The 24,713-nt window shown below is 46.2% G+C and overlaps 1 protein-coding gene across 1 annotated transcript in view; it reads left to right on the top strand.

Annotated features, from left to right (window-relative positions):
- Window positions 1–24,713, top strand: part of ctnnd2a (catenin (cadherin-associated protein), delta 2a) — a 396,841-nt gene that overhangs the window by 197,707 nt on the left and 174,421 nt on the right. The window contains exon 12 of the mRNA XM_042298940.1: window positions 11,975–12,296. Coding sequence (XP_042154874.1) covers window positions 11,975–12,296 — 322 coding nt within the window. The remainder of the gene's footprint in view (window positions 1–11,974; window positions 12,297–24,713) is intronic.

The raw sequence follows: 24,713 nt of genomic DNA, 5'->3' as shown, positions 1-24,713 counted from the left end.
TCTAGAGAGAGAGAGCGAGAGAAGACCTCGATTTTACCCCGGCAGCGAAGGAAGGTTCATAACCTATAAGTGATCATTTTAAAAGTTTAAGTTAACGATCAACAGTGGAGAGAAAGGTTAAAATATTTAACCTGTATGTTGACCTTACCTCATACTGTTCAAGGTTAAAAGACAGTGTTTAATATACCTGGACATATTAAATTAAATAAAAACATTCCTCTGTTTCCATAGAAATAGCATGCAATATATACCGTAATACAATTCAGGGGCGCAACTTTTGTTTCAGAAGTGGGGGGGGGCATAATTAGATCACATTCCTATCTCCAAATAGCTTACCCGACCGCTCGGAGGCATCCGCATGGTTCTACAGTACACCGTTGCCTCGTTTTAGATCACATTCCAATGATAAAACTGTGGGGGACAAAAATGCCATTTCAGAATGTGAGGGGGATATGTCCCCAGTGAAATTTGCACCACTAATAGTATCTAACTGAAGAAAGCGCTTGTTTGCCAAGTTTTGAGTAGTTCTGTCTAATGTCGAAAAGCCACAGAAGCACATTAGCTGGTAAAAAACATGTCAGATAGTGTGTGTTTTGGGGTTGGTTTTCAATGAGATTTTAGAAACGTATTAATTAAGTGAAAAGACCAGGTTTTCTCCTGAATGTTGAGTTTTAGCTCAATTGTCACCTGCACATACACAGAGACACATACATACAGTGCCTTGCGAAAGTATTCGGCCCCCTTGAACTTTGCGACCTTTTGCCACATTTCAGGCTTCAAACATAAAGATATAAAACTGTATTTTTTTGTGAAGAATCAACAACAAGTGGGACACAATCATGAAGTGGAACGACATTTATTGGATATTTCAATTTTTTTTAACAAATCAAAAACTGAAAAATTGGGCGTGCAAAATTATTCAGCCCCTTTACTTTCAGTGCAGCAAACTCTCTCCAGAAGTTCAGTGAGGATCTCTGAATGATCCAATGTTGACCTAAATGACTAATGATGATAAATACAATCCACCTGTGTGTAATCAAGTCTCCGTATAAATGCACCTGCACTGTGATAGTCTCAGAGGTCCGTTAAAAGCGCAGAGAGCATCATGAAGAACAAGGAACACAACAGGCAGGTCCGAGATACTGTTGTGAAGAAGTTTAAAGCCGGATTTTGATACAAAAAGATTTCCCAAGCTTTAAACATCCCAAGGAGCACTGTGCAAGCGATAATATTGAAATGGAAGGAGTATCAGACCACTGCAAATCTACCAAGACCTGGCCGTCCCTCTAAACTTTCAGCTCATACAAGGAGAAGACTGATCAGAGATGCAGCCAAGAGGCCCATGATCACTCTGGATGAACTGCAGAGATCTACAGCTGAGGTGGGAGACTCTGTCCATAGGACAACAATCAGTCGTATATTGCACAAATCTGGCCTTTATGGAAGAGTGGCAAGAAGAAAGCCATTTCTTAAAGATATCCATAAAAAGTGTCATTTAAAGTTTGCCACAAGCCACCTGGGAGACACACCAAACATGTGGAAGAAGGTGCTCTGGTCAGATGAAACCAAAATTGAACTTTTTGGCAACAATGCAAAACGCCATCCCCACTGTCAAACATGGTGGTGGCAGCATCATGGTTTGGGCCTGCTTATCTTCAGCAGGGACAGGGAAGATGGTTAAAATTGATGGGAAGATGGATGGAGCCAAATACAGGACCATTCTGGAAGAAAACCTGATGGAGTCTGCAAAAGACCTGAGACTGGGATGGAGATTTGTCTTCCAACAAGACAAATGATCCAAAACATAAAGCAAAATATACAATGGAATGGTTCAAAAATAAACATATCCAGGTGTTAGAATGGCCAAGTCAAAGTCCAGACCTGAATCCAATTGAGAATCTGTGGAAAGAACTGAAAACTGCTGTTCACAAATGCTCTCCATCCAACCTCACTGAGCTCGAGCTGTTTTGCAAGGAGGAATGGGAAAAAATTTCAGTCTCTTGATGTGCAAAACTGATAGAGACATACCCCTTTCTCCTCTCCAGCGCTGCCGGGTTCTCCCGCCTGTTTGGCGCTGTCAGAGCCTTCCTCCTCTCCAGCGCTGCCAGAGTCTCCTGCCTGTTCAGCGCAGCCAGAGCTGCTAGTCTGCATGGAGCAGCCAGAGCTGCCAGTCTGCATGGAGCAGCCAGAGCTGCCAGTCTGCATGGAGCAGCCAGAGCTGCCAGTCTGCATGGAGCAGCCAGAGCCGCCAGTCTGCATGGAGCAGCCAGAGCCGCCAGTCTGCATGGAGCAGCCAGAGCAGCCAGTCTGCATGGAGCAGCCAGAGCCGCCAGTCTGCATGGAGCAGCCAGAGCCGCCAGTCTGCATGGAGCAGCCAGAGACGCCAGTCTGCATGGAGCAGCCAGAGCCGCCAGTCTGCATGGGGCAGCCAGAGCCACCAGTCTGCATGGAGCAGCCAGAGCCGCCAGTCTGCATGGAGCAGCCAGAGCTGCCAGTCTGCATGGAGCAGCCAGAGCTACCACTCTGCATGGAGCTGCCAGAGCCGCCAGTCTGCATGGAGCAGCCAGAGCAGCCAGAGCCACCAGTCAGCCAGGATCCGCCAGGATCCGCCAGTCAGCCAGGATCTTCCAGATCCGCCAGTCAGCCAGGATCCACCAGTCAGCCAGGATCTTCCAGATCCGCCAGTCAGCCAGGATCTTCCAGATCCGCCAGTCAGCCAGGATCCGCCAGTCAGCCAGGATCTGCCAGAACCACCAGCTAGCCAGGATTTGCCAGAGCCTACTACCTGCCTGAGCTTCCTCTCAGTACTGGGCTTCCTCTCAGTACTGGGCTTCCCCTCAGTGCTGAGCTTCCCCTCAGTGCTGAGCTTCCCCTCAGTCCCGAGCTACCCCTCAGTCCCGAGCTACCCCTCAGTCCCGAGCTACCCCTCAGTCCCGAGCTACCCCTCAGTCCCGAGCTTCCCCTCAGTCCCGAGCTGCCCCTCAGTCCAGTAGGGTCCTTGGTGAGGGTTATTAGGCCAAGGTCGGCGGCAAGGGTCGCCAATCAAAGGACGCGTTACAGGGGGACTAAGACTTGGTTGGAGTGGGGTCCACGTCCCGAGCCGGAGCCGCCACCGTGGACAGACGCCCACCCGGACCCTCCCCTATGGGTTTAGGTGTGCGGCCGGGAGTCCGCACCTTTGGGGGGGCTCTGTCACGCCCTGGTCTTAGTATTTTTGTGTTTTCTTTATTGATTTGGTCAGGCCAGGGTGTGACATGGAGTTATTTTGTGGTGTGTTTTTGTATTGGGGTTTTTCGTAGGTTTTGGGATTGTGGCTTAGTGGGGTGTTCTAGCAAAGTCTATGGTTGCCTGAGGCGGTTCTCAATCAGAGGCAGGTGATTCTCGTTGTCTCTGATTGGGAACCATATTTAGGCAGCCATATTCTTTGAGTGTTTGGTGGGTGATTGTTCCTGTCTCTGTGTTTATTGGCACCAGATAGGCTGTATAGGTTTTCACGTTACGTTTCTTGTTTTTGTATTGTTCGTGTTTCTTCATATTAAAGATGTATCGAATGAACCACGCTGCATTTTGGTCCGACTCTCCTTCGACGGAAGAAAACCGTAACAGTAACATACAATCTGTGCCAGAAACATTTAGCTCTCAGGATGGATATATGAGGAGGCAGGCAAACAGGGGCAGGCAAACAACAGGCCAAGGCAGGCAGGGGTTGATAATCCAGAGTAGGAGCAAAGGTACAGGACGTCAGGCAGGGACAGGGACAGACAGAGTGGTCAGGCGGGCGGGTACAGGGTCAGGACAGGCAAAACCCAGGAGGACGAGAAAAAGAGAGGCTGGGAAAAGACAGGAGCTGACAGGACAAACGTGGGTAAGCTTGACAAACAAGACGAACTGGCACAGACAGACAGAAAACACAGGTATGTATACCCAGGGGATAAGTGGGCAAGATGGACGACACCTGGAGGGGGTGTAGACAAGCACAAGGACAGGTGAAACAGATCAGGGTATGACAATATCAGCTTTTAAAGGGTTTATTTACAACATATGGGGTATAAAATGTTGGGAATAAAGGTATAAGAGCATCTGAAATGAATTAAATACCCTAACCCTAAGCTATGTTCAATGTCAGCAGCAATTTCCAGTGAGAAATGCTCGGTCTGAAGCCATTTATCTATGGGTATCACAGCTCTATAATAATGATACAAGTTACATTACCTTAAAAATGGTTTATTTACAACCTATGGGGTATAACATTGGGAATAAGGGTATAGGAGCGTCTGAAAATAATGGAATACCCTAACCCTAAACTATATTTCCACAAACTGAGTGTGAGATTGTGTTGGAATGTAAGACCATATAAATGAAGTACCATTTAGGACCCTCCATCATTTCTGCCTGGTTCGCACTTATAATTGATGTCATATTAACGATTATGTACCCTCTAAGGGACCTTTAATTCATATTTTATCGAGCAGGATTTATGGAGGTCATATCCTCAATGGAAGACATAATAAGAAGATGTTTCGAAGGACTTTATAATGTGATTTTTATCACTACCTTTAAACCCAACCTTATTCGTACGTATACGATCATCTAGTAAGCATTTCTATCCAAAGCATCAACATTGTGCAACAAGTCCACTGTTGTGCTGCCAGCATCATGAGCCAACCAAATTTGGATCCAACCAGATAGACCTTTTACAGACAATTTGTTCAGTCTTGTCGCATGTAGTCATGCTCAAACCCATTGACTTAGCCATAGGAACCACCTAGCATGGGAATCTAGTGCCTACTGGTGTGTCAGGCCCCCAAAGTGTGGTAAATCACCAGTTTAGAAGGGACAGTAGGAAACTGGCAAAGGTTTCCAGGGTTACAGGTGTTGTAAGACTCCCATGCTACAGACCTGGCTAATGTTCAATTACACATGCATGAAGGATACTGTCACACTCACTCTCTCTCTCTCTCTCTCTCTCTCTCTCTCTCTCTCTCTCTGTCTCTCTCTTTTTCTCTCTCTTTCACTCTCCACCTCGTTGGCTGGAGCAGATTGATTCAGACAAATTGTCACCTTGTCACAGCCACAGCCAAAATCTATGTCTTACAATATTGTTAAAATATTAATGCTCATCATAAATAAGAAATGTCAATCTAGGCTCTAATTAGGAGAACCCCCCACACACACACACACACACCTTTACATTTCCCCAGACAATGAGCTCAAAATCATTTCCCCCCTCATCCTTTTTTTTTTATTTTCATACAATTATTTTCTTGTTTTCTTTCTTTTCTCCCTTATTTCTGTGTTCATTGTGAGCATCACAGATCTGTAGCCTGGGGGAACGTTCCTCTATAACGGACACCCTGACTGACGCACTGGGCTAATTGTTCAGTGTGTCACACATCAGTTTGATTAGTTGGAGAGTTGTCCCCCTGCTTCTAATCTGCCTGTGAGGAACCATTGGTGATGGCTATTATATTTCTGTTGATTTCTCACAATGACAAGAAAACAATGGAAAGCTTTTCCTTCTCCTCGATTTCAGGCAGCCAAAGAGAGCAAGTGCGTGAGTGTGGGGGGGCTTTTGTCCGTTCATGTGTGTACCCTTCCCAGTAGATGGCCTCCACAGCCAGCTCTGTAAACCTCAAAGGTCAAGTCACCAGAAACATCAGTCCATTACCAGAGCAAATGACTTATTCACCAGGAAAGAGAGAGAGGGGGAGACAGAGACAGAGAGACACAAAAGAGAGGTAGAGATACAGACAGATACACAGAGAGAAGGAGAAAGATGGAGACTGAGAGAGAGGAGGAAGAGGGAGGGAAAGAGATTCCACTAAAATGATGAGGAACCCTCAGTTTTTAGAGTGATTTTCCGCAGTGTGTGGTTATATTTCATCAGAACTTGATGAGATTAGCGTAGATCTGCTCAAGAAACTTCTGAAGCGTAGCCTTCCAAGTGTGAGATACGGAAATGGGCGGGGTATTTGTGTGTGTGTGTGTGTGTGTGTGTGTGTGTGTGTGTGTGTGTGTGTGTGTGTGTGTGTGTGTGTGTGTGTGTGTGTGTGTGTGTGGAGAGTGAAGGTCATGTAAATGTCACCACTAAGGGCAGGAGCACCGTGACAGAGAGTGTGTGTCACATACACAATGATGAGACCTTCTGGCTGACACAGACACACGCACACACACACCACCTCAAACTCTGTCTAGAGTATAGTTCCATTAATCTAAGATGTCTTGGTAATTATGTGAATAAACACACATGCTCCTGTCTTGTCCAACAATGAATCTTATGCTTCAGTTTAATCAATCACAAATGGAGAAAACACACAGTGCAGGTTCAGAATGTTTCCTTTGTATAATGCGTAAACCACGTTACAGCCGACACACCCCACAAGCTGTTACCTCTCCTGGGAATTGTATCAGGATATTGATGTGATATCACACCTGTTCTTAGAGAGGAACAAAAACATACTAAGTGAACCAGCAGTGTGTTTTTCCTTCATGTCTGATTCGTTGAATACCTGCCTACAGTATATGGTGCCTGTATGGTGAGTTACACTGTGTGTCAGTCTATAGGTTGAGTTACACTGTGTGTCAGTCTGTATGGTGAGTTACACTGTGCGTCAGTCTGTATGGTGAGTTACACTGTGCGTCAGTCTGTATGGTGAGTTACACTGTGTGTCAGTCTGTATGGTGAGTTACACTGTGTGTCAGTCTGTATGGTGAGTTACACTGTGTGTCAGTCTATAGGGTGAGTTACACTGTGTGTCAGTCTGTATGGTGAGATACACTGTGTGTCAGTCTGTATGGTGAGTTACACTGTGTGTCAGTCTGTATGGTGAGTTACACTGTGTGTCAGTCTGTATGGTGAGTTACACTGTGTGTCAGTCTGTATGGTGAGTTACACTGTGTGTCAGTCTATATGGTGAGTTACACTGTGTGTCAGTCTGTATGGTGAGTTACACTGTGTGTCAGTCTGTATGGTGAGTTACACTGTGTGTCAGTCTATAGGGTGAGTTACACTGTGTGTCAGTCTGTATGGTGAGTTACACTGTGTGTCAGTCTATACTGTGTGGGTGAGTTACACTGTGTGTCAGTCTATATGGTGAGTTACACTGTGTGTCAGTCTATAGGGTGAGTTACACTGTGTGTCAGTCTATAGGGTGAGTTACACTGTGTGTCAGTCTGTATGGTGAGTTACACTGTGTGTCAGTCTATAGGGTGAGTTACACTGTGTGTCAGTCTGTATGGTGAGTTACACTGTGTGTCAGTCTGTATGGTGAGTTACACTGTGTGTCAGTCTGTATGGTGAGTTACACTGTGTGTCAGTCTGTATGGTGAGTTACACTGTGTGTCAGTCTATATGGTGAGTTACACTGTGTGTCAGTCTGTATGGTGAGTTACACTGTGTGTCAGTCTATAGGGTGAGTTACACTGTGTGTCAGTCTGTATGGTGAGTTACACTGTGTGTCAGTCTGTATGGTGAGTTACACTGTGTGTCAGTCTATAGGGTGAGTTACACTGTGTGTCAGTCTGTATGGTGAGTTACACTGTGTGTCAGTCTATAGGGTGAGTTACACTGTGTGTCAGTCTGTATGGTGAGTTACACTGTGTGTCAGTCTATAGGGTGAGTTACACTGTGTGTCAGTCTGTATGGTGAGTTACACTGTGTGTCAGTCTATAGGGTGAGTTACACTGTGTGTCAGTCTGTATGGTGAGTTACACTGTGTGTCAGTCTGTATGGTGAGTTACACTGTGTGTCAGTCTGTATGGTGAGATACACTGTGTGTCAGTCTGTATGGTGAGTTACACTGTGTGTCAGTCTGTATGGTGAGATACACTGTGTGTCAGTCTGTATGGTGAGATACACTGTGTGTCAGTCTGTATGGTGAGTTACACTGTGTGTCAGTCTATAGGGTGAGTTACACTGTGGGTCAGTCTGTATGGTGAGTTACACTGTGTGTCAGTCTGTATGGTGAGTTACACTGTGTGTCAGTCTGTATGGTGAGATACACTGTGTGTCAGTCTGTATGGTGAGTTACATTGTGTGTCAGTCTATAGGGTGAGTTACACTGTGTGTCAGTCTGTATGGTGAGTTACACTGTGTGTCAGTCTATAGGGTGAGTTACACTGTGTGTCAGTCTGTATGGTGAGTTACACTGTGTGTCAGTCTGTATGGTGAGTTACACTGTGTGTCAGTCTATAGGGTGAGTTACACTGTGTGTCAGTCTGTATGGTGAGATACACTGTGTGTCAGTCTGTATGGTGAGTTACACTGTGTGTCAGTCTATAGGGTGAGTTACACTGTGTGTCAGTCTGTATGGTGAGTTACACTGTGTGTCAGTCTGTATGGTGAGTTACACTGTGTGTCAGTCTATAGGGTGAGTTACACTGTGTGTCAGTCTATAGGGTGAGTTACACTGTGTGTCAGTCTGTATGGTGAGTTACACTGTGTGTCAGTCTATAGGGTGAGTTACACTGTGTGTCAGTCTATAGGGTGAGTTACACTGTGTGTCAGTCTGTATGGTGAGTTACACTGTGTGTCAGTCTATAGGGTGAGTTACACTGTGTGTCAGTCTGTATGGTGAGTTACACTGTGTGTCAGTCTATAGGGTGAGTTACACTGTGTGTCAGTCTGTATGGTGAGTTACACTGTGTGTCAGTCTGTATGGTGAGTTACACTGTGTGTCAGTCTGTATGGTGAGTTACACTGTGTGTCAGTCTATAGGGTGAGTTACACTGTGTGTCAGTCTGTATGGTGAGTTACACTGTGTGTCAGTCTGTATGGTGAGTTACACTGTGTGTCAGTCTGTATGGTGAGTTACACTGTGTGTCAGTCTGTATGGTGAGTTACACTGTGTGTCAGTCTATAGGGTGAGTTACACTGTGTGTCAGTCTGTATGGTGAGTTACACTGTGTGTCAGTCTGTATGGTGAGTTACACTGTGTGTCAGTCTATGGTGAGTTACACTGTGTGTCAGTCTGTATGGTGAGTTACACTGTGTGTCAGTCTGTATGGTGAGATACACTGTGTGTCAGTCTGTATGGTGAGTTACACTGTGTGTCAGTCTGTATGGTGAGTTACACTGTGTGTCAGTCTGTATGGTGAGTTACACTGTGTGTCAGTCTGTATGGTGAGTTACACTGTGTGTCAGTCTATAGGGTGAGTTACACTGTGTGTCAGTCTATAGGTTGAGTTACACTGTGTGTCAGTCTGTATGGTGAGTTACACTGTGTGTCAGTCTGTATGGTGAGTTACACTGTGTGTCAGTCTGTATGGTGAGTTACACTGTGTGTCAGTCTGTATGGTGAGTTACACTGTGTGTCAGTCTGTATGGTGAGTTACACTGTGTGTCAGTCTATAGGGTGAGTTACACTGTGTGTCAGTCTGTATGGTGAGTTACACTGTGTGTCAGTCTGTATGGTGAGTTACACTGTGTGTCAGTCTGTATGGTGAGTTACACTGTGTGTCAGTCTGTATGGTGAGATACACTGTGTGTCAGTCTGTATGGTGAGTTACACTGTGTGTCAGTCTGTATGGTGAGTTACACTGTGTGTCAGTCTATAGGGTGAGTTACACTGTGTGTCAGTCTGTATGGTGAGTTACACTGTGTGTCAGTCTGTATGGTGAGTTACACTGTGTGTCAGTCTGTATGGTGAGTTACACTGTGTGTCAGTCTATAGGGTGAGTTACACTGTGTGTCAGTCTGTATGGTGAGTTACACTGTGTGTCAGTCTATAGGGTGAGTTACACTGTGTGTCAGTCTGTATGGTGAGTTACACTGTGTGTCAGTCTATAGGGTGAGTTACACTGTGTGTCAGTCTGTATGGTGAGTTACACTGTGTGTCAGTCTATAGGGTGAGTTACACTGTGTGTCAGTCTGTATGGTGAGTTACACTGTGTGTCAGTCTATAGGGTGAGTTACACTGTGTGTCAGTCTGTATGGTGAGTTACACTGTGTGTCAGTCTGTATGGTGAGTTACACTGTGTGTCAGTCTGTATGGTGAGTTACACTGTGTGTCAGTCTGTATGGTGAGATACACTGTGTGTCAGTCTGTATGGTGAGTTACACTGTGTGTCAGTCTATAGGGTGAGTTACACTGTGTGTCAGTCTGTATGGTGAGTTACACTGTGTGTCAGTCTGTATGGTGAGTTACACTGTGTGTCAGTCTGTATGGTGAGATACACTGTGTGTCAGTCTGTATGGTGAGTTACACTGTGTGTCAGTCTGTATGGTGAGTTACACTGTGTGTCAGTCTATAGGGTGAGTTACACTGTGTGTCAGTCTGTATGGTGAGATACACTGTGTGTCAGTCTGTATGGTGAGATACACTGTGTGTCAGTCTGTATGGTGAGATACACTGTGTGTCAGTCTGTATGGTGAGTTACACTGTGTGTCAGTCTGTATGGTGAGTTACACTGTGTGTCAGTCTGTATGGTGAGTTACACTGTGTGTCAGTCTATAGGGTGAGTTACACTGTGTGTCAGTCTATAGGTTGAGTTACACTGTGTGTCAGTCTGTATGGTGAGTTACACTGTGCGTCAGTCTGTATGGTGAGTTACACTGTGCGTCAGTCTGTATGGTGAGTTACACTGTGTGTCAGTCTGTATGGTGAGTTACACTGTGTGTCAGTCTGTATGGTGAGTTACACTGTGTGTCAGTTTGTATGGTGAGATACACTGTGTTTCAGTCTATAGGATGAGGTACACTGCGTGTGTGTTTTTTTAGGGTGAATTACAGTATGATTTACAGTGTGTGTGTGTGTGTGTGTGTGTGTGTGTGTCTGTTGTTTTTCACCTTTAAACTTGTTTTAGGGGCTAATTCCCTCTTTAGTGATCTGCTCACTGGTTCGCGTAAAGCTCCAGTCATGAAATGGCTACATATCGATCCTTACAGAGGCAGATTTATTACATAGCCTACGGTGTGTACCTGCCCGTCCTCTGAAGTAGAGTTGGTGGAAGAAATAGATACACACCCTATGAGACATGTTCACCTTCAGTTTATTAGAATGATTTGTTTTCTAAGTTATTTACATTTTGGTGGTTTAGCAGACGTTCTTATCCAGAGCGACTTACAGGAGCAATTAGGGTTAAGTGCCTTGCTCAAGGGCACATCAACATATTTTTCACTTAGTCGGCTCGGGGATGCAGACCAGCGACCTTTCAGTTACTAGCCCAACTTTCTTAACCGTTGGGTTACCTGCGTCTTTAATATCTTAATTTAATTTTCTCTGTCTCTTTTAGCTTTTCTATTATTTCTACACACTTCTGTCTGTTTACTTGTATTTTTTCTCATCTGCCTAACTATAACTTCTCTCCTTCCCTCCCCTCCCCTCCTCTCCTCTCCACTTTGCTCCTCCCCTCCCCTCTCCTCCCCTCCCCTAACCTCCGTTCCTCCCCTCCCCTCTCCTCCCCTAACCTCCCCTCTCCTCCCCTCCCCAAACCTCCCTTCCACTCCTCTCCTCTCCTCCCCTAACCTCTGCTCCCCTCCCCCTCTCCTCTCCTCCCCTAACCTCTGCTCCTCTCCGATCCTCCTCTCCTCCCCTAACCTCTGCTCCACTCCTCCCTTCCCCTCCCCTCTGCTCCTGTCCTCCCCGCCGCTCCTCCCCTAACCTCTGCTCCTCTCCTCCCCTCCCCTCTACTCCCCTAATCTCCACCCCGATTCTCTCCTCCCCTCTCCTCCCCTAACCTCCCCTCCACTCCCTCTCCTCTCTTCTCCTCTCTCTGTTCTTCTCCTCTCCTCTCCTCCCCTATTCTCCCGTCCGCTCCCTCCTCCCTTTCCCCCTCCCCTCTCCTCCCCTAACCTCCCCTCCCTACTCTCCTCTCCTATTCTCCCCTCCGCTCCTCTCCTCCCCTCTCCTCCCCTCTCTCCTCTCCTCCCCTAACCTTCCCTCTCTCCTCTCCTCTCCTCCCCCTATAGACCAGATGCAGCTGGTCAGTGACCAGGTGATGAACTATGTCTTGTATCCCTATTTCCCACATGTAGCCCCATCCTCCCCCGGTGTCGACTCCGCCTCTTTACAGCGAGCAGGCAGCCACAGCGCCGGAGGAAGCAGCCACAGCGCCGGAGGAAGCAGCCAAAGCGCCGGAGGAAGTTATGGTCGTGGGGGTGCCAATAACTACACTACAGTGGGCCCAGGCTATACAGCAGAGGCCTATGCTACGGACCCCTACACTGCAGATCCCTACCGTACACTACAGTACTGCCCATCTGTAGAGTCTCCTTACAGCAAATCTGGACCAGCCATGCCACCTGAGGGCACACTGGCTAGATCACCATCTATAGACTCCATACAGAAAGACCCGAGGTAGGATCAGGCATGCACACACACACACATATGCACACACACACACACACTCATGCACACACACACATTCACGCACACACACATACTCCTACACAAGCTCCCACACCATCCCCCACACACCTTCACACAACATCAATCACTATTTCAATCCTAGTGTCTGACCTGCAAATGCCCATAGGTCTATCCTGTGGTGGTCACTGGCCTGTATTACCACACATATTATTTCCCATGTTAATCGATCACTGTCAATCGATCACTGTCAATCAATCAGCAACATACAGAGCTGTGTGGTGGGGCTGTAGAGATTAGTAGGAGAGCAGAGAGGTTCACTCTGGAGGGAACTGGCAGTCATGTGTGACAGACAGTACTAGTGTTTACACTTGACCTCTCCTTGAGGGGTATTGATTTGAAAACATAGCAGGAGACTTTATACCACAGAAGGTGGGTGGCACCTTAACTGGGGAGGACGTGCTCGTGGTAATGGCTGGAGCGGAATAGGTGGAATGGTATCAAATACATCCAACACATGGTTTGATGTCATTCCATTTGCTCCGTTCCGGCCATTATTATGAGCCGTCCTCCCCTCAGCAGCCTCCACTGACACACGCACACACAAACACACACAAACACACGCACATAAACTGCTTACACACACGAAAGACAGAGAGAGACTGAAGTAGACATTACTGTACCCGCAGAGAGACATATCTTTTCAGTCTCACTCTCTCCACCTCTACTTCCCACTGTGCTGTGTTGTAGCCCAGCCTTCCTGGTGTGTTTCATTATTGCCCTGCACATGTCTTTCAATTAACCTGCTCCACTCCCAGTATATATATATATATATATATATATATATATATATATATATATATATATATATATATATATATATATATTTCAGACAGTGTTCATGTTCAAATACCTTCATTACGGAGAGAATAAGCCTGTGACTGGGCTAGCTCTCAGCAGCATCCATCAATCTATAGAGAGGAGGGGTAATGGAAGGAGAGGAGGAAGGATAGTAATGGAAAAGGAGGAATAAGAGAGGTAAAAGGAAGGAGAGGGGAAGACCGGTGATGAAAGAGGGAGGGCCTACAGACCAGAGGTGGCGGAACAGAGTGCTCGGGTTGGGATGTAGTGTTTGAGCCTGAAGGTAGGGAGGGCCTACAGACCAGAGGTAGTGGAACGGAGTGCTCGGGTTGGGATGTAGTGTTTGAGCCTGAAGGTAGGGAGGGCCTACAGACCAGAGGTGGCGGAACAGAGTGCTCGGGTTGGGATGTAGTGTTTGAGCCTGAAGGTAGGGAGGGCCTACAGACCAGAGGTAGTGGAACGGAGTGCTCGGGTTGGGATGTAGTGTTTGAGCCTGAAGGTAGGGAGGGCCTACAGACCAGAGGTGGTGGAACAGAGTGCTCGGGTTGGGATGTAGTGTTTGAGCCTGAAGGTAGGGAGGGCCTACAGACCAGAGGTGGTGGAACAGAGTGCTCGGGTTGGGATGTAGTGTTTGAGCCTGAAGGTAGGGAGGGCCTACAGACCAGAGGTGGTGGAACGGAGTGCTCGGGTTGGGATGTAGTGTTTGAGCCTGAAGGTAGGGAGGGCCTACAGACCAGAGGTGGTGGAACAGAGTGCTCGGGTTGGGATGTAGTGTTTGAGCCTGAAGGTAGGGAGGGCCTACAGACCAGAGGTAGTGGAACGGAGTGCTCGGGTTGGGATGTAGTGTTTGAGCCTGAAGGTAGGGAGGGCCTACAGACCAGAGGTGGTGGAACGGAGTGCTCGGGTTGGGATGTAGTGTTTGAGCCTGAAGGTAGGGAGGGCCTACAGACCAGAGGTGGTGGAACGGAGTGCTCGGGTTGGGATGTAGTGTTTGAGCCTGAAGGTAGGGAGGGGCAGTTCCTCTTGCCACTCCATAGGCAAGCACCATGGTCTTGAAAATGATGCAAGCTTCGACTGGAAGCCAGTTGCATGTGCGGAGGAGCGGGGTGACATGGGGGAACCTAGGAAGTTTGAACACCAGGCGGGCTGCTGCATTCTGGATAAGTTACAGGAGTTTGATGGCACAAGTGGGGAGCCCAGCCAACAGAGAGTTGCGGTAGTCTAGACAGGCGATGACACGTGCCTGGATGAGGTTTTCTGTGTGAGGAAAGGTCGAACTCTACTGATGTTGGAGAGCATGAACCTGCAGGAGCGAGTCACTGCTTTGACATTTCAAATCAAATGAAAGTTTATTTGTCACGTACGCCGAGTACAACAGGTACTTACAACAGTACAACCTTACAGTGAAATGCTTACTTACAGAATCTAACCAATAGGCCAAAGAAAATTATGTGTGTGTGTGTGTGTGTAGATAAGTAAAGAAATAAAACAACAGTAAAAAGACATTTGAAAATAACAATAGCAAGGCTACATACAGACACCGGTTAGTCAGGCTTATTGAGGTAGTATGTACATGTAGGTATCGTTAAAGTGACTTTGCAGAGAACGACACGCTGTTGTTGTCCAGGGTCATGTCAAGGTTCTTTGCACCCTGGGAGGGGGACGCTGTGGAGTTATCAACCATGATGGAGAGGTCTTGGAGCAGGCAGGCCTTTCCCGGGAGGAAGAGCAGCTCCGTCTTGTTGAGGTTGAGCTTGAAGTGGTGGGACGACTTCCAAGCCGATATGTCTGCCAGGCACGCACCTGTCACCACCTGGGTGTCAGAAGGGGTAAGGTGAAGAGTAGTTGAGTGCCAAAGCACCCACATCAAATACATAACACATAATACATGGCAGTAATAGAATACAGGACACTTAAAACTTTACAGGACATTTTTTCATGATGTAAACTGAAATGTTAAAATTTGATTGTGAAAAAGACCATTTTAGGAAAAACACTTAAGAGCTAGAGTTGTTGTACAGTCTGACAGCAGTGGGTAGAGTGGCATTTCTCGGGGCCCATTCGGGTAGTGATACAGGACAGTTGGTGGCTGTTTCTCAGGAGCCTGGTAGCGCAGTCACCTCTTTTGGAGGGAGCAGGTCATGCAGTGTTCAAAAGTGTGCATGTCCTTCGCCAGGTGCACTGTGGTTGGACTGCTCCACCTCTGGAGATGATCCTCAGGGCCCTCCTCTGCAACCTGTCCAGTTGGGTGTATACTGTGACCAGATCTTCAGGGGGTAGGCCATTTCTGGCGTTTTGAGGCCTTCCTCACTGACTGCTCCACATGTGTGTCACCACTGAGGTTGGAATCTAGATGAAAACCAAGATAGTTGGTCGTTGATACTACTGGTACTTCCTGTCCTCCGAGGATTATTGGTGCAGGTTGTGGAGGGTCTCTTGAAAAACTAATCTGGATTTCCACAGACGTTTTCCTATTCAGGAGCATGTTGTTGGACACTTCTAGCTGCTTTGCCTCCAATCCCATGGAAGTGTCCTCCTGGATGCTGGTAGCGGTATGGCCTAGGACAGCCCTACATCATCAGCGTACCCAGTGTCCAAAGTGTCACTGAAGACATCTTTCCGGGTGGACATGTGAAGTAGAAACTGATATGGTGAGACAACGCCACCTTGTGGCTGAATGTGCCATTCGCCATCAACCCCTGCTTTCTTTCAGTGGTGGAGCTGAGGAGCCAGGAAATTCAACTTGGACACAGTTCAATGTCAGACAGATGTTGTGTGGTCTACTCAATCAAAGGCTTTGGTACAATAGTTGTTGTCTGTAGCTGTCAGCCAGTAGTAGTGCTTGACATTGTGAGGTAGGCGTACTGGTTTGGGCACTCAGATAGGACTGCAAATAGTTTTTTCATGAGAGATTAGAGAGTTAGAGAGATCGGCCTTCAGTCACTCGTTGTGCATGGGTTTGACACTTTAGGTATGGGACACACATTGTCAGTCTTCCAGGCATCAGGAACAGTCCCCTGCCAGTAGGTGGTGTTAACTATGTGTTTGATGACAGGGGCTAGATCTTCTGCTCTTTTAGTAGCCAGGCTGGAATGCCGTCCGGCCCATACATTTCCCATAGGCTGGGTCTGGTCAGTGCTTTATTTGGCCAATGCTGCACACAGCTCAACCTACTTGGTAGACATGGGCAGGGGCAAGGTGACAAGAGGTGTGGTGTTTGTCAATGCCTCAGAAAATAAGCCATTTCAAACATCAGCCATATCATCTTCTTCAACTCCTTCAACCTGTATTCTCAACCTTGTGTTTTCTTTCGTCCCAGTCCTTTGTTAATGAAGTCCCACCATTCATTGGGGGTTTTCTTCTTTAGGTCCTAGATTTCAGTTTTGTTGTAGTTTTTCTTTACTTTCTTGATACGAATTTGCCACCTCATATATGGCAGACCATTCAGTACCAAGGCAAAGCCTCCTTTCTGTTCTGGGTTACCAGATGGCATTTCTGCCACTGCACCTCACTTCTTCCCCCTGATGTTACGTTTGGGGAGAACAGCAGACATTATGATCACTAGAGCTGAGAGGAGCAAGTACACTGGGGGTGTTGAAGTCATTTAATGATTTATTTATATTGATCAGATCTAGGGTGACTCCCCTTTAGTCTTGTTTCATGTCTGGATGGGAGTTTGTCAGCATCTTGATGGGCAGGTGATTAAAGTCTTCACACAGGATGAGACCCATTTGGGGAGAGCACATCCTGATCACATCGACGGTGTTGATGAGATTAATCCACAGTGTTCTGCTGAGGTGTTTTGTCATGTGTCCATGGTGGATGTGAGAGTCCTCCCACTACCAGTTGAAACTGACCTGGGGAATGATTTAGGACGGAGCTGAAGCCACACACTTTGCCTGCGTAATGTAATTCACATACATAGCAACGCCCCCTCTGGACCGTTTTAACAGCTGATAGTCTTGTATGAAAATAAATTAATCTGGGATATATTCCTGGGTCCATTTTTCAGTGAGACATACAATTTCTGTGTTTACTGACTGAAAAAGCAGTTCAAATTCATCCATGTTGCTTGTCAATGATCTTGAATTACAAAACATGCACATTCAACGTTTTTGAGGCATTTTTGGATGTATTTGTGAAATCACATATTTCAGCTAGAACTCTGCATTCACGTGAACGATTGTGCTTCTGATGTATTTCAGGTCTGCGACCTTCGATTGTCAGTATCCATCGTCTGTCTGCCCTTATCGGCTGTTTTTCCTCTCGGCCGGTTTCTTGTCCCCAATCACTGAAGTTTGTCTCAGATATGCAGTGCCAGTGGAGGTGAATGTGTTTTTTAAGTCCGTAAATAATGCAATGAGTATTCCAAAACGGTTGTACATCATTGTACAAACATCCATCATTGTCAGAGTCACGCTTAATCTGTCAAAAGAGCAGGAAAAGTACGCAGTGCGACTGAAAACAGCTATAAAAAAACTAACATTTCAAACTTATGTTCCTCTCAAGCCTGGAAGCCACACCTAAAGCCGGCAGTTAGAGGGGAGATAGAGAGAGGTAGAGCAGAATAACAGATACAGAGAGAGAGAGCTGTCTTCATATGCGGCATTCAGAGTCAGTCTTGAGAGGGAATGACTTCACTCAGGGAGAGAAATGAGAGAGAGAGAGCTGACTTCATATGCGGCATTCAGTGTTAGCCTTGAGAGGGAATGACTTCACTCAGAGAGAGAAATAAGAGCGAGAGGGAGAGCTTTTAATGTCCAAGGTGATCAGAGCTATTCACAGAACACTATTCACAGAAATACAGTATGATAGAATATGAATAGCTCTTTGCTTCCACACCACTCACATTCATTGTCCTCAGTGAAGCCTGCCTGTCAGCTTGCTACTATAGTGTGTGTATGTGTGCAACCTGGCATGTCGTATTATTCTGTATGTAAATCTGAAAGACATTTAGGATGAAATGTTACATTTGGTATGGTTACATAAAAACTAAAGGAGGGTACTTGGTGGGGATGGGTGTGCATATAATGCAGATGTCTAGCAACCCAAAGGTTGTGAGTTCAAGTCTCATCATGGACAACTTTAGCATTTTAGCTAATTAGCAAGTTTTCAACTACTTACCACTTAGCATGTTAGCTAAACCTAACCCTACACTTAATCCTTTTAGCTAAGCCTTCGCCTTGCCCTAACCTTAATCATTTAACCTAACTTCTAAACATAACCCAAACCTTAATCCCTTAACCTAACTCCTAAACTTAACCTTAACCCCTAGCCCAGCTAACATTAGTGAACACTAACTAACACTAGCTTTAGCCACCTAGCCAATTACCTAAAATTCATATCATATCATACATTTGAAAATTAGTAACATATATGATTCGTTTGAGGAAACTAGGCGTATGTCATGTGTCACTACTTCACAGGAGAGCCATTACGCTGTCCCGTAGTAAAACTGCATAAGTGTTGCTCTCCACTTAATGGAGGACAGAGTTTTGAAATCAGTGGAATTAGAGTATGATAGCTAAGGAGATGGAGAAAACACCTGTCTCCGGATTACATCTTCAAACTAAGGGCAACCATGGCATCCTTGACAGAAACCATTTCAATAGAATGTTCATGATGATGTCACTGCGACAACTGTAGATAGACGTAGCTGGTAAATTCGCTCTGGCTATCTACTCCGATTTCAGAGCAGTCTCGTCTGAGTGTGCCAGAGCGCAGAATAACTGAGAAATTTACAAACGCTCAACATCCGGTCAGAAGTTTACACACACTAAGTTGACTGTGCCTTGAAAGAGCTTGGAAAATTCCAGAAAATTATGTCATGGCTTTAGAAGCTTCTGATAGGCTAATTGACATAATTTGAGTCAATTGGAGGTGTACCTGTGGATGTATTTCAAGGCCTAGCTTCAAACTCACGAAAAGTGAGTGCAAATCAATCCCAGAACAACAGCAAAGGACCTTGTGAATGTGCTGGAGGAAACAGGTCCAAAAGTATCTATATCCACAGTAAAACGAGTCCTATATCGGCATAACCTGAAAGGCTGCTCAGCAAGGAAGAAGCCACTGATCCAAAACTGCCATAAATAAGCCAGTTTACGGTTTGCAACTGCACATATGGACAAAGACCGTACTTTTGGAGAAATGTCCTCTGGTCTGATGAAACAAAAATAGAACTGTTTGGCCATAATGACCATCGTTATGTTCGGAGGAAAAAGTGGGGGGGGCTTGCAAGCCGAAGAACACCATGCCAACCATGAAGCACGGGGGTGGCAACATCATGTTGTGGAGGTGCTTTGCTGCAGGAGGGACTAGTGTACTTCACAAAATAGATGGCATCATGAGGTAGGAAAATTATGTGGATATATTGAAGTAACATCTCAAGACATCAGTCCGGAAGTTCAAGCTTGGTCGCAAATGTGTCTTCCAAATGGACAATGACCCCAAGCATACTTCCAATGTTGTGGAAAATGGCTTAAGGACAACAAAGTCAAGGTATTGGAGTGGCCGTCACAAATCCCTTACCTCAATCCTATAGAAAATTTGTGGGCAGAACTGAAAAAGCATGTGCAAGCAAGGAGACCAACAAACCTGACTCAAGTACACCAGCTCTGTCATGAGGAATGGGCCAGAATTCACCCAACTTATTGTGGGAAGCTTGTGGAAGGCTTCCTGAAACGTTTGACTCAAGTTAAACAATTTAAAGGCAATGCTACCAAATACTAATTGAGTGTATATAAACGTCTGACCGACTGAGAATGTGATGAAAGAAATAAAAGCTGAAATAAGTCATTCTCTTTGCTATTATTCTGACATTTCACATTCTTAAAATAAAGTGGTGATCCTAACTCGCCTACACAGGGATGTTTTACTAGGATTAAATATCAAGAATTGCGAAAAACTGAGTTTAAATGTATTTGTCTAAGGTGTATGTAAACTTCCGACTTCAACTGTAGGTGAGACTCAGGACCATATCCAATTTAACACTGTATCCATCCAGGGTAAATATGCATGGCAATGCATATAATCTTATATAATGAATGTTTTATTAATATAATATCATCTAAGTGATGTGCCCATGTGCACTACATGGCCCAAAGTATGTGGACACCTGCTCGTCGAACATCTCATTCCAAAATCATGGTCATTAATATGGAGTTGATCCCCCTTTGCTGCTATAACAGCCTCCACTCTTTTGGGAAGGCTTTCCACTAGATGTTGGAACATTGCTGTGGGGACTTGCTTCCATTCAGCCACAATAACATTAGTGAGGTCGGGCACTGATGTTGGGCTATTAGGCCTGGCTCGCAGTCAACGTTCCAATTCATCCCAAAAGTGTTTAATAGCGTTGAAGTCAGGTTTCTGTGTAGGCCAGTCAAGTTCTTCCACGCCGATCTCGACAAACCAATTCTGTCTGGACCTCTCTTTGCGAATGAGCAAACGTGTTTCCACTGCTCAAGAGTCCAATGGCGGTGCCTTTTACACCACTACAGCCAACGCTTGGAATTGCGCAAGGTGATCTTAGGCTTGAGTGCAGCTGCTCGGCCATGGAAACCCATTTCATGAAGCTTCCGACAAACAGTTCTTGTGCTAACGTTGCTTCCAGAGGCAGTTTGGAACTTGGTTGTGAGTGGTGCAACTGAGGACAAGTGACTTTTATGCGCTACGCACTTCAGCACTCAGCCAACCCATTCTGTGAGCTTGAGTGGCCTACCACTTCACGTTTGAGCCGTTGTTGCTCCTAGAAGTTTCCACTTCACAAAAACAGCACTTCCAGTTGATCCGGGAAGCTCTAAAAGGGCAGAAATGTCATGAACTGTCTTGTTGGTAGGTGGAATCCTATGATGGTGCCACGTTAAAAGTCCTTGAGCTCTTCAGTACGGTGACCATTCTACTGATCATGTTTGTATACAGAGATTGCATGGCTGTGTGCTCGATTTTATACACCTGTCAGCAACGGGTATGGCTGAAATAGACGAATCTACTCATTTGAAGGGGTGTCCACATACTTTTGGCCAAGCGGTGTATATCTTAGCCAGCAGCTTGTGTTAAACCCCAGACAGTGTGTGAAAGTGGTTGGCTTTGTAACACATATGCTAAGGCAGCCCTCTGGGGCTGAAGCGCTTAGCGATGTAGTGTGTGAATGTTCCCATAGGCCTGTTAGCGTCCTAGTTAAAAGGTCAGATGCCACCGTGTCGCCCCACATTACTAAACACTTCACCTAGAGGGCTACACATACACACAAAGGAACGCACGCACATACGTACACACACACACACACACACACACATTACGGGAAGTCTAAAATATTATTTATCTTTCAACTTGAGCTGTAAAACACATATTTTAATACGCAGCCACACAGCCGCACATTCTGTTATAACATATGCACACACACCCAAACCCACCCTGCAACCCACATCACACCAGACATGATACATTCTGCTATAGCATATGCACACACACCCAAACCCACCCTGCAACCCACATCACACCAGACAAACACACACCCAAACCCACCCTGCAACCCACATCACACCAGACATGATACATTCTGCTATAGCATATGCACACACACCCAAACCCACCCTGCAACCCACATCACACCAGACATGATACATTCTGCTATAGCATATGCACACACACCAAAACCCACCCTGCAACCCACATCACACCAGACATGATACATTTGTAATAACATCATCCCGGCTGTTAGGAGGTGCTAACAAGGTTAGCTGCCATCAGAGGAAGAGAGGAGCAGTCTATGAGATGGAGGAGAGGTGGAGAGATGGAGGAGGTGTTCCTGAAGATGAAATGGAGGATGGAGTGAAAGGAGGAGGAGGGAGGAGAGAGAAGGAGGGAGGGTGAGGGTTTGTCTATGTACTACAAATTCTACTCTGTGGCAAGAAAAGATGTATGTACTATATGTAGTACGTGTTACATGATGTGATACGACATATCATATGTTGTAAGCTACCATCATAGCTGATATGATTTAATATGATGTATCATACTGGAGTCAGATATAATCAGTGTGCTGGCTGTTTATTGTCACTATGGGTCCCATCACTGAGACAGCCTAATAGAAGGGAGCATGCTATTTATATAAGTGTGGTTCACATTGGTCAGAGTGTGTGTGTGTGTGTGTGTGTGTGTGTGTGTGTGTGTGTGTGTGTGTGTGTGTGTGTGTGTGTGTGTGTGTGTGTGTGTGTGTGTGTGTGTGTGTGTGTGTGTGTGTGTGTGTGTGTAGTTATGCGTGTGATGCTGCATTCTGATCGGCTAGCGTTAGCCTGACATTTTCCAATAAGTCAATTCAGCGACTTATTGTGTGTGTGTGTAGATGTGTGTGTGTCTAACCAGTAGGTGATTTCTCTGGGGAATGGTACATCACATGATACACTGAGACCTGGAGGAGAGCTGTCATCATTATGCAGGAGGGTGTGTGTCCGTGTGTGCGTGTCGTGTACAACGTCATATGGTTTATGTATTACTGTGTGAGAGGATCTCCTTTAAATGAAAATTGAGGCCCTATTTTGAGCTACGTGTGAGATAAGTGCCGTTTTCTATGGAGTACATTCACATCCTATATGAGATACAATATCCAGCCACTCATACCATACTGATATTTTGCAGTCCTTGTACCTAGGAGATGTTTGAGGGTGTGTCGTATGTGTTTTTTTGTGTGGACTGTAGCTATAAAGATGACCCTTTCTTCAGAGCTGCTCTTTATTGTACTGTATGGGTTATTGTATTGTGGTGAGGTGAATGGATGTGGAGAGAGAAGTGGGACTGTTGTGTGAATATGACAGTGTGATATGAAATAAACCCGAGGCTATTATAAAGCAGAAACTAGGGACACATGGGAGCTTCGTTCATATAGTTAGACACTGGTGCTACTATACAACCCGTCCATGCTTTTTGTCTCTGTTATTATTCTGTTGTTTTCCCTCAGAGAAAGGGAGAGAGAGACCAGAGGGAGATAAAGGGAAGAGAGAGATGGAGAAAGAGGGAGGTAGAGAGACATGAGAGAAAGAAGAAGAAAAGGAGAGAGCAGATAGAGGTCAAAGCGAAGAGGAAGGAAGAAGGAGAGGAGGATAAAAAGAGTGAGATGGAGGAGAGAGCTGGAGGAGGGGAAGGAGATGAAGAAGAGGAGCGAGGGGGAGGTGATGAAGGAGAGGAGAGAGGGGGAGGAGATGAAGGGAGAGGAGAGAGGGGGAGGAGATGAAGGAGAAGAGAGAGGGGGAGGAGATGAAGAAGAGGAGAGAGGGGGAGGTGATGAGGAGAGAGAGGGAGGAGATGAAGGAGAGGAGAGAGGGGAGGAGATAAAGGAGAAAGAGAGGGGGAGGAGATGAAGGAGAGGAGAGAGGGGAGGAGATGAAGGAGAGGAGAGAGGGGGAGGAGATGAAGGAGAAGAGAGAGGGGTAGGAAATGAAGGAAAGGAGAGAGGGCAAGGAGATGAAGGAGAGGAGAGAGGGCGAGGAGATGAAGGAGAGGATAGAGGGGCAGGAGATGAAGGAGAGGAGAGAGGGGGAGGAGATGAAGGAGAGGAGAGAGTGGCAGGAGATGAAGGAGAGGAGAGAGGGAGGAGATGAAGGAGAGGAGAGAGGGGGAGGAGATGAAGGAGAGGAGAGAGGGGGAGGAGATGCAGGAGAGGAGAGAGGGGGAGGAGATGAAGGAGAGGACAGAGGGGGAGGAGATGAAGGAGAGGAGATAGGGGGAGGAAATGAAGAAGATGAGAGAGGACACACTCTTTTGGCTCTCAGCACAGCCCAGGGGTAATTTCCTCTCCACATGAGAAATGCATGCTGGGATATGGAATCACCTCCGAGGGAGGGTAATGATGCATCACCAGAACCTTGGCCCGGAGGAGCCGTGTGTGTGTGTTTGTGGGTGTGTGTTGTGTTTTGTGTGTGTGTTGTGTGTGTTGTATTTAGTGTGTGTGTGTGTGTGTTGTGTTTGTGACTTGGCCATCTTTCCTAACTGTTGTAAGTAAGTAGCCCGTTGTGGTCATTTTTCTGAGTGGTTGCTCTCTCTGTGTGTGTGTGTGTGTGTGTGTGTGTGTGTGTGTGTGTGTGTGTGTGTGTGTGTGTGTGTGTGTGTGTGTGTGTGTGTGTGTGTGTGTGTGTGTGTGTGTGTGTGTGTGTGTGTGTGTGTGTGTGTGTGTGAGCGCCCTTGCATGCGTGTGTCTGTACATTTTTGTGTGTATTTGCTGTGTCCTCGGTGTTAAGGAGCCATTCTACTAGTTATCTTCTCTGTTATGATGATGATGCTATAGTTTACCAGGGGTTCTAGGTCTGGACTATCCCTGGAGAGAGGACAGAGTCTGGAGGAGGGTCGGGGACTGGAGCACATTCACATACACATACCGTAAATTTTCTATTAAAAGCAGAGCATTAAATAGCCTCTTGTCCCTTTTAATAGCCGGACATCGGCACACATTTCAGCAAATAAACGCCTGGTCTAAATGAATTGTTTACGAGGTTACCGTGGACACATCTCTGAAGCACGAATATCGGGGGCAGCCTAGTCTGATCTGCGATGGAT

The sequence above is a fragment of the Oncorhynchus tshawytscha genome, linkage group LG16 (assembly GCF_018296145.1).
Source record: "Oncorhynchus tshawytscha isolate Ot180627B linkage group LG16, Otsh_v2.0, whole genome shotgun sequence".
Taxonomy (NCBI): Eukaryota; Metazoa; Chordata; class Actinopteri; order Salmoniformes; family Salmonidae; genus Oncorhynchus; species Oncorhynchus tshawytscha.
This window is presented reverse-complemented; position numbering and strand designations above follow the sequence as displayed.